This window comes from Venturia canescens, chromosome 5 (genome assembly GCF_019457755.1).
Source record: "Venturia canescens isolate UGA chromosome 5, ASM1945775v1, whole genome shotgun sequence".
Classification (NCBI taxonomy): Eukaryota; Metazoa; Arthropoda; class Insecta; order Hymenoptera; family Ichneumonidae; genus Venturia; species Venturia canescens.
The window spans coordinates 6679804-6689763 of record NC_057425.1 but is presented as its reverse complement, the minus strand read 5'-3'; the positions used below and the strand labels follow the sequence as shown (position 1 = coordinate 6689763).

Sequence of the window (9960 nt, the reverse complement as noted above, 5' to 3'; positions counted from 1 at the left end):
TCGAAAAATAAGCCTCTGCTCAATATGGCCTCGAATTACGTTGATAAAGGTGATGTTTTCCAGCATGACGATCGTATCGATCATTCCTATCGTTGTTACGACGATCCGAATGATGATTCCTGCGCTCGTTACGACCTTGTTCACGATTCTGACGCGACCAGTCGTAATGAGGTCGACGAGGTTTGTTGTACCATGGATCTACGATCGGTGGAGTTCTTGGCGTTTCATTCTTCAGTTTCATAAATTCCTTGTCGTTTTCCGTGAATCGCTCTGCAAACTCTTCCTCGCACTGAGCTAAAAACTCTTGTTGGTCCTCGTTCAGTCCTGTTTCTCCCATTATTCTTGCGATGCTAGCTTCTGTATGATTTTGGAATAACTATCAGGGAATCTGCAACTGTTAGAAGTGAGTCTATAAAATGTGGTTTTTCTGATTTTGTAGTGAGCATAAAAAACTTTATTGAGTGTTACTTTATTTATTAAATTATTTTAATACCAGAGAATTCGTGACTATAAATAAAACGTAACATTATGATATCGGATTTCGGATCGATTGGGAAGATCAAGTATTTGTTTCTTCTAGGCCATTTTCAATTGAAAATGACAAGCCGATCATATACTCAAATGGATGTATTTCGTACATTTTTCGCTGAGTAGACTGTCCAGGATCAACACGTAAAAACCATTTTCCGAGGGCACAAGCCTGGTGGGAGTAGCAGTTTCTATGGGTTCAAACATCCTGAAGAAATAAAATTATATTTGTATTAATTATTCTCGAACTGCCGTGGATGCTGATACGAGACGACTTGTTTCAAATAATGTTATTTTGATTTTTTCTTTATGATCCCCTGATCCTCATATTTCCTGTATTATCGGAGAGCACTCCATATAATTATGTATAAAATTGCTTGGAGGATGCCCAACATATTGAGTTTCAAAGTGCTTGAAATTAGAAGCGAGTACCGTTTTCTGAATATTCATTGTAATTCTGAATTTACAAAAATAGCTTTCAAATAAATAATCAATGGTACAATCAATTTTTTATTCGCTATGAAGTAGATTTTTTAATGTGGTTAGTAAATAGCTAACGCAACTAAGTCGTATTTACCATCCAAGTTGTTGACTGCAATGCCGGCAAAGACAAGGTTTCCAAGCATATCCCGGATACCACGAGTAGAATTTGGTCCACTAGAATATCAGAGACGCTGAATAAAGGAATCTGTCATTAAACGTTTTTTATTGCCAAACGTACATGCTCAGCTGCTCCGAAACAACTAGCCTTCGAAAGTGTTATTGTATGGAATTTTATGCCCCATAGATTCACTAGCTGTTGAATGCTGACTCCTGGGGTCTCAAAAATCGTTTGATTCCCAGTTATAACAGCCTCTGGACTGATTTTGTTGATAATAAATCCAGCACTGGCAATGTCAGCCCCACAATTTCTGCACAATACAAAATCCTTTACAGGACTTGTATCTGAAAAATAAAACAAATTGCCAAACCTCTCGCTAATGTTAGGTTTTTAAAGGAAAAACCTCTACTGCATCTTTGGATGCAATTATTTTTCTCAATGGCCAACTTATCATTGAAATTAGAGAAGAAAATTTTATTGAATATAAATGGGGTTAGGTACGAAAATTTCACTAAAAGTTCCATTACGAATTGAACGATATCGTTTCTACATAAAAAAATCATGGAAATTCTGTATAATCGAGAACTTTAGAAAAAACAAGAGAAACGGTACCTTTTTCAAGATCCGAACGAAAAATATCTTTCTGGTCGTGACCATTGTGACAATAACATTTGTATACAAATCCATTAAGAATGAAAAACAGCACGAAGTATCGGACCGGCGAAGTATCATGGAAAAGGGAAACAGCCATTATAAGTTATTTGTCAACGAAAATAATAAAACTTGGATAATTCTTTTTCCATTCGTTGAACCATAAAAATTCAAGTGCCACAAATTTTACGAAGAACTGATGTTCGAAGTTTCGTACGTATACCACGTGAACGTAATCGCTGACGTGTCGTATTATCACTTATCAAATACAACCGGCATCGTAATAATAGACGCTTAGGAAATAATAAAGATCAACAAGACGCTTTTGTTACTGCTAACAGTTCCGAACTTGTCACGACTTTGCGAACAGTTATATTTAGAACGCTTCGAATTCTTGAATAAAAAAAAAGTTCGTCTTTGCATAGTTTCATCGAAAAAAAGCTTTTCTGGTTAAATTTTAATTGAATAATGCTCGTTTCTCACAAAACAACGTACGTCGATGTGGATGAATGAAAAAAAAATTGTATGCAAATTTGAAGCAATATTTTTTCGACGCTTGTTTGTTCAGAAAACTTCGAGATCTATACGTCATTCCCATGTAGTTTATATATTTAATAATATAGAGTTTTTGAACTTTTTTTTATTTTAATAATTTGACACTAATTATTGGACATACACATGTGATAGTATCCGACAAATGAAATCCGTGCAATGTTTGCTTGAGTATAGCGGAGGTCTGTGTTGGTATCGAACATGTGAAAATGAGCATTGAAAAAACAAAGCAAAATTAGTTCTCAGACATGACACATAGTGGCGCTTGGCGCTATTGCTTAGTTCGGATGGTTCGAATATGACTACGTATACACGCCCTCTTATTCCGGTTTTGTATATACAGACGGGTATATTTATATATATCGACAGATATGCATTTTATATATCTATATTGATATAACTAAACCGGAATAAGAGGTCCGTGTAAGCGTAGTCAATGACCAAAGCTTCGATACGCTGCCGGTTAAACTTTGTCTGCGATTTGAGTATTGAGTGATTCTACAATTTGGTGACTTCATGATAAAGTATTAGTGCTGCTTGGTGCTGCTGCTGCATCGGCACGTACCTTTGTACTCCCTAATATTACCCCCCTCTGGAATATGATATTTCACTGAACTCCGGCTTCTACTGCTATTGGAACGTGTACTTCGTATTCCGAGAAAGATAGTCTATAAGCGGTGAAGCTGTCTCTGTCGGTACAGTCCACCAAAAAGTTAGCTGGACAGCGAGGTGACAGCGAGCCACTCTAGTACCAATATGACACATGACATCAATCAAAATTTGAACGCCATTTTCTAGTCAGACTGTGCATTAACAGATGCGCGGGCGCAGATCGTAAAGAGAAGAATGGATTCACCTCGCTCTCTGTCTCTGTTGGAGCGCAAATGGTCCAATAGGAAATAGGATTGGAGTACGCGTTCCAATATTGAGTATTCGTAAAATCATCGAAAATAGGGCTATTTTCATAATTTCGAAAAGAAACTCTAGAATTTTCGGAACTCCTAACTTGTCGCTGCTTGTCTCATCGCTCGATATCTTTCTCTCTCTCTCTCTGCTCTTTGTCAATCTTGCTGAATCCGTCGGTGTGTGCTTTTCAGTATTTTTTCGCTCTCTGCCTATTACATATGTATTGTAACGTACAGTTACCATTATAGCGTACACAGGCATCCACGGTCTTCTCGAAACGTTCGTGTGCGCTGCCGTGCTACGTATCCTACGTATTATCTTCGTCGCTCTCCCCAAGTGCTCCGTTGAAATAACATTATTTTATTTTTTGATCAAGACTTTTGTGCAATTTACGTACGTATTTCGTTTGAACATGTTGAAAAACGTGGCTCTGTTTTTCTGCTTGACGGTCTTTCTAGTCTCAGGTAAGTCGAACGATTTGAAAAAAAAAAGATTATTGAAAAATCTATTATGTCGTTTTGATTTGGCATGTCTGGCACTGCGAGCTGGACGTGAAAATCTCATCTACATGACTCGTGTGATTTAATGTGTGCTATTTCTTTGGAATCTCAGTGGAATGACAAATTCACAAAATGTATACGTGACTCTGCTGGATCGAACTTTTTCTCATTTTCTCATGATATATTTACATGAACATATATCCAGAAAAAAATCAAAATATACGGAGACCGACAAGAAAGGCCAAAAACCGTTTAACGATTGACGATGTCAATTTCAGTTTTACAACCGCGTCAACGATAAAAAATCTTAGTTGTCGATTGTAAAACTTGTCTTTTCAGGATATTTGTCGCTCCTCGTCCCCTTTCTCGTAGCTTCTCAATCGTTTTTTCAAAATTTCATGATAATACACCCGTTTGCAATATTTTCGTAATAAAATATCGCGAAATTGCTGTTAAGCATCAGCTCCATGATTGAATTCAGCATAAAGTACGCATTAAACATGTGTTCTTAAATGAGACGTGAAAAATGTATCTGCGGAAGAGAGCGAGTGAGAGGGACGGCGAAGGAGGGAGACAGAGAAGTAGATAGTGGACGGTTGAAAAGCAAATGGATGGAGATGGAAGGTGTTTGCGATTGGAACAGTCGAAATGCCATTTCGACAGACGTCATTCCGCGGCTGGAGAAACATGGCGAACATAACTTTATTTTCCCCATCGTAGTGAACATTGAATTGAACGATTATGGACGGCTATTTTTCGTATGTTCACAAAGTTTACCCTCCCGTGGATCCCTGTTTCATGTAAATCTATTATCACTGGTCAAACGTGTTATCTGTTGGAAATAGTGGGAATTTTGAGTTTTTTCTTTGTGTAGACTCTCGGTTTAGCTGCACTCGATATGATTGCCGATTTATATACACGTATTTATAGATGTATATCTACAATAGTTGGATAGTTCATTTTTTCGGCAACATTATTGTAAAAAAATACATGATTGACATAACACACTGCGGAGTAGGATAGCACAGATTGAGAGACGACATACTTCATGTGGCTATCATAGAAATGCCATAATATAAATATATTCAAAATTGTATGGATCTTTCATTGTTAGATTCTGCATAAATCTTCATTTTCAAAATCAATGAGATGCGGAGTACTGGATGAAGCATTTTTTTGTTGATCTGAACGAAAATCCAGTCCAGTTTTCAACTTTATATCACTCTATCTTGATTTTATTTTGTTAATTTTATTACCTATGAGATAATTATGCGTTACTGTTAAGCATCAAAGTATTTCATGGAAATATTCGTATTGAATTACGTTTGCTGAAACCCCTGGTTATCTTATCATCTCATGGACTATGAATACAATCAGCATACACCCTGTTTTTTCCTGGAAAACAGTCTCCCACCGCTGATAAAATACAACAGAGTCTTTGTATACTTTATTTGGAACGATCGAATTTTCTGCCTAGAATTATATTTTTGAATGAATTACGGAAGTTCCTTGAAGCCTATAATAAACAGTTCCTAATATCATATTTTTTTAGAATCAAGTATTTATATGATTTATTAAATTGAATGTAGAAAAATCATTTGACCAGTACGAATATTATAAATGAACAGTGGCAAGAAAAAGCATGTTATTATTTTGTTATTTGAGATGCGGTGACTCGTATGTAGGCTTATCAAGAAAATTGGACTCTGCTAAGTGAGCTTTGTCATCTCACTGGACAGGCTTTTCATAGCAGTGTTGGTTGTGTCGAGTCTATAGAATTTGCAATCTTACTTATTATCTGGATGTATTGTGTTATTTAAAATAATTAATTTAAATACATTCAACAAGCTCTTAGAAATTTTAAGATATTCCAATTGCACCTAAGTTGAAAACTCGAGCTTGGGAACTTTTGTTTATAAAAATAACACAACACAAAGTTCTGCTCCCCTGAGAGAATTATTGACACCCTATCCAGTGACCTTTGCATTTGATAAGCACAGAAATGCTTGAACTTGCTGGCTAATCATGGTCATTAAATGACTTGACAATTGTTGCATTAGTGCAAACAGAAATTAACTAAAACAAAGAGTTTTCTACCCACAAAATTGTACAGATGTGAAAAAAAAAATATAAAGTCTTGATAACTGAGCGATGACATTGTCTGTGAGCTCAGATTCTGATTCAGAGACTCAACAGACTCTTCCTTTTATTCCAATCAATAAAAATGTATTGTAATAACTTATTACAGACAGTTATGCTTCAAGATCGTGCAATCAATTCCTCAATTTGTTGAACATTTTTTGTCATCGTTGGGCATCAGTTTTGCAAAAAAATATTGGAATCACCTTGTCATTTTTTGTAAATCTCTTCAGGCACTTACATTGTGACAAATTAACAAATTTGAGCTCCCAATGTGTAAGAAAACTTTTGAAAATTGTGACTTGATAAAATACACAACGAATTAAAGTGTTCACTCTGTTGAAATAAAATGAATCAAGTCTTTCAACAGATATCAATTATTCAGAATACATTAGAATGAAAAATCTCACTTATTTGCTCCAGGTGACGGAAATGGCACGAGCCAAATTGTGCCATCAACCATCGCACCAAAATCAGTAGAACCAGTCGTTACAAAGAGCCCTCCACCTGAAATACCAATTCAGCCTACTGAACCGCCTAAGCCCTCACCTCCAACACCGGCTCCTACAAACACCACAACAACGTCGACAACGACCACTTCTACAACTACCACTACTACTACCACCACCACCACCACAACAACCACCACACAGGCTCCACCGAATACAACAACCACAGCTCCGACAACTACCCCAAGTCCTCCAACTCCAGCACCAGCTCCGCAGGTTGGCCAGTGGATGGTCAATGGAACAAACGAGACTTGTATCATTGTTAAAATGGCAGTACAATTCAACATTAGCTATGAAACCACAGACAACAAGGTTTGTAATTAGTTTTTTCTTTTATTATATTCGGAAAAAATGTTGAAGATTTTTCTGTGAATTTTCACAACTACTCAGAAGGAACTGAAAAGTGTTTCTCCATGATTTTCTGAAATAGGTAGCAAAATATACTAGGTAACAAATAATTGACTGTCTGGAAAAGAATTTTAAATAGTAAAAAGTTGCTTTTGCTTACTCAATGCATGTTCAAGCACCTCGAGGTCATAGAACTACAACTTTCATGCATACTATTATCACGTTGTCATTAATTAATTGACCTTCTTAAAACGGTACAAGAGAAATCTATCAAGCAACGATTTGTAGCATCTCAAGCGTCTTGGAAATGAATACTTTTCAGAATTCTATAGTTCTCAAATTTTTTCGTTCGCTGTGGATGAAATTGTTAAAATTTTTACAAAATTTATCGCTGGCAGCATATGATTGTAATTCGAAAAACTAATAGTGAAAATATCTCAATTTGCAGACAATGTGGCAAGTACTAACTCTACCAACCGACAAAAATGTGACAGAATCTTCCGGCAGCTGCGGTGATATGGAACAAACGCTGAATATCACATGGCACGATGCAGCAGATTCTCTGTCTATACATTTCATAAAGAACACAACAACTAAAAAATATGCGATGCACCACGTCGAAGTTTCCCTCGGCTCGCACGAATTTCCGAATATAAAATCTAGTAAGGCAATCAATCCATCAATCGAATTGTTTTACAATATTATTTACATGTTTATAATGCAATTTATTTTCTTGTTGCACAGACACCACCGTGCAATTACTTCACGAAGCTGATCAATTCTCAACGACTTTGAAGAACTCTTACAGGTGTATGAGGCTGCAGAAACTGAATTTGGAGCAAACTAATAGCAACCAAACTCTAGGATTCGTCGAGATTTCAAATCTCCAATTCCAGGCATTCAAATCCGACAGAGATACGACATTCGGATCTGGTAAGTAATAAATTGAAGAAATTCTCGGATGAAAGCACTTCTTTTCATGATATAAAGCCACCCTCGAATTCGATTTTCTTGCACAATAACTTTTGCCCTAATACTTTCATGGAAAAAGAACACTAGATTCTTAACGATTCAATTATCAATATGAAAAAGTATCAAAGTCCGTATTTAATTGTTTCCGAAAATCAACGATCCAATCTCGATTGAAAGATCTCGTACAGAATTACTCGAAAAAGCGAGTTTTACCGAACGTTAAACGACTATTTGTGACTTCCTTATGATTACTTAATCTTACTCGACAAATCGTGCCTCTATAAATATTTCTGTTCCAAAATGAGTCAATACTCGATGAAAAGAATGTTTCGGAAGATCGTTTCTCGGTTGCTGATTGCACGTGACTAATTTTTCGATTGCTAAGTGATTCAATGTATAAACATTTAAGAGTTGGGATAAAGGAATTGTGATTCAATGAAAATGTATGTTTTGTACAGCCGAAGATTGCGCAGTGGATGTACCGGACGCGGTGCCGATAGCAGTGGGTTGCGCTCTCACAGCTCTCGTAATAATCGTATTGCTCGCGTACCTCATTGGTCGCAGACGCAGTCACGCCGGCGGCTATCTTAGTATGTAATTCGTTTTTTTTTTACATTTTTTTTTCAGTGATGTGCTCTCATCACAAGCCGATTATGCTCTGAACGGATTTTTATATATTATTAAAAGTAATCATTTCTCGCGTATAAAGGTCTTCATTATCCCGAATCTGTTGACGACGATGCGATCGTGATTTCATCGATAATATTGGAATTTGATAGATGAATAAAAATCCAAAAATGAGACTTTCAATTGATTTCGAAAGTAAATAAGAAGAATGGAAAAACATCGTCGTAGGGTAGTTTCTAAATTTTATATCTTCGAACAGATTTTTATTGGGAAATTCAAAGCTTCTTGTGAAGTGAATTTGAAAAATAATTATACGAGAAACGCTAAAAAGTTTTTGCGCTTTTGTTTCGGCCAAACTTAGTTTATAAACTTCGGAAGTGGCTCGAATTGATTATTAATTCGGCAGATACAGGGAACGGAAATATATTGCAAAGAGAAAAGAAAAGAAATGATGAAAATAAAAAACCAAGAGCATAGAGTCGGGTTCAAAGAAAGAAAGAAAAGTACGGGAATAATGAATCGTAAAAACGATCATTGAACATTGTTTTCCGTATCCTCGTTGTCAATATTCCGCACTCGTGCCTGAATTTATCATTGTTTCCTTTGAGGAGCATTTTTATTTTTTGTTTCATGGAGAATTTAAACGAAAAACCTCATAATGTATTATTGGATTATATATTTCGCCAATTGTCTATTGTTCCTCCCCCTCCCCTCCCTTCATTTATTTTATACGAATATACTGTTCGACCACAAATTGGCAAAACGGCTCGATCGGTAATACAAGCGAATTGGTCATATGTAATTCGCCCGAAATAATGAAAAACACCGAAATAAAGTTAAAACGCTGAAACGTTGCTGTCGACTTGTACTTTATATTAACATTCCCTAGGCGATGATAAGTTCGTATCATTTTTATGCGTGACTTCCATTATTTCGTTTCTCTACATTTTCAATTAAATTGTACCAATACTTACCGTTCATTGATTTTGTCATTTGTTTTTTTATTCAATATTTTTATTGTATATCATAATATATAATAGTGTACCAAGAAAGTAATGAAATTCGAGCTTGCTTACGTCTTTTGCAAATTCGTCAGACAACGTGCAGCATAATCGTCAAACTGTAATGCGTCTCACGACAAATTTGAACGCGAAATCTCGACAGAAGAGAATAGATGAAAAAAAAAACGCAGATAATTTGAATCATTTGTACAATTGTGACAGATGAGTCTGCGCGATCGGTCAAAGGAAGAAAGACAGGGAGAGAGAGTAACGAGCAGATAATGTTTTCGTCAATCATAAGCGCTACTGCTGTAAGAAATACATATTATATATACATGAAATGAGAATAAACACGGTGATAGAAATTATCGAGATAAAATTCATCGTATAATTATTACGCACTCAGACGTGCGTGTTGAAACCTTATTCACATTTGGGCGTTGTATTCGTGCGCCGTGTTTTTATTATCGGTAATAAAGATATATACAGCTAAAATAATTTGTTGATTATTTAATTTCCATGCACACCTGTCATACGTTCATTTTTATTCGTATTTAAATTGAAATCATTTAAATTTTCAGCACCGTTCAGTGTAAATGAATGAATGGTGTTTAGAGATTTTGAAA

At 35.9% G+C, this 9960-nt stretch overlaps 3 protein-coding genes across 7 annotated transcripts; 1 reads left to right on the top strand and 2 right to left on the bottom strand.

Moving 5' to 3' along the window:
• Positions 1 to 19: 19 nt before the first annotated feature.
• Positions 20 to 337, bottom strand: LOC122410856 (RNA guanine-N7 methyltransferase activating subunit). The gene has a single exon (XM_043419303.1). It carries the CDS (start codon positions 335 to 337, stop codon positions 20 to 22), a length of 318 nt encoding a protein of 105 aa, XP_043275238.1.
• On the bottom strand, positions 205 to 2527 carry LOC122410471 (protein cereblon-like). Of its 5 annotated transcripts, none has more exons than XM_043418626.1 (6): positions 2457 to 2519; positions 1742 to 1768; positions 1250 to 1473; positions 1106 to 1185; positions 639 to 736; positions 205 to 394 (listed from the first exon to the last, which is right to left on the bottom strand). In XM_043418626.1, exons 1-6 carry the CDS (start codon positions 2458 to 2460, stop codon positions 351 to 353), a joined length of 477 nt encoding a protein of 158 aa, XP_043274561.1. In that variant the 5' UTR covers positions 2461 to 2519; the 3' UTR covers positions 205 to 350. The 5 variants fall into 5 exon arrangements, with proteins under 5 accessions (XP_043274561.1, XP_043274560.1, XP_043274562.1 ...); XM_043418625.1 differs by lacking the exon at positions 2457 to 2519 and adding an exon at positions 2276 to 2446; XM_043418627.1 differs by lacking the exon at positions 1742 to 1768 and having other exon boundaries at positions 2457 to 2527.
• Positions 2528 to 3416: 889 nt separating this feature from the next.
• LOC122411568 (lysosome-associated membrane glycoprotein 1-like) lies at positions 3417 to 9713 on the top strand. Its single transcript, XM_043420471.1, has 6 exons — positions 3417 to 3702; positions 6301 to 6698; positions 7183 to 7396; positions 7479 to 7667; positions 8165 to 8296; positions 8416 to 9713. The coding sequence occupies exons 1-6, from the start codon at positions 3651 to 3653 to the stop codon at positions 8487 to 8489; spliced, it is 1059 nt and encodes a 352-aa protein (XP_043276406.1). The 5' UTR covers positions 3417 to 3650; the 3' UTR covers positions 8490 to 9713.
• Positions 9714 to 9960: the final 247 nt, after the last annotated feature.

Coding starts and splice junctions, on each gene's coding strand:
- LOC122410856 (XM_043419303.1), bottom strand. CDS start 337: ATGGGAGAAACAGGACTGAACGAGGACCAACAAGAGTTTTTAGCTCAG.
- LOC122410471 (XM_043418623.1), bottom strand. CDS start 1,880: ATGGCTGTTTCCCTTTTCCATGATACTTCGCCGGTCCGATACTTCGTG. Junction 1,474..1,741: donor TCGTTCGGATCTTGAAAAAG/GTACCGTTTCTC, acceptor TTTATTTTTCAG/ATACAAGTCCTGTAAAGGAT. Junction 1,186..1,249: donor GTTTCGGAGCAGCTGAGCAT/GTACGTTTGGCA, acceptor CTGATATTCTAG/TGGACCAAATTCTACTCGTG.
- LOC122411568 (XM_043420471.1), top strand. CDS start 3,651: ATGTTGAAAAACGTGGCTCTGTTTTTCTGCTTGACGGTCTTTCTAGTC. Junction 3,703..6,300: donor GACGGTCTTTCTAGTCTCAG/GTAAGTCGAACG, acceptor TATTTGCTCCAG/GTGACGGAAATGGCACGAGC. Junction 8,297..8,415: donor TCACGCCGGCGGCTATCTTA/GTATGTAATTCG, acceptor TCGCGTATAAAG/GTCTTCATTATCCCGAATCT.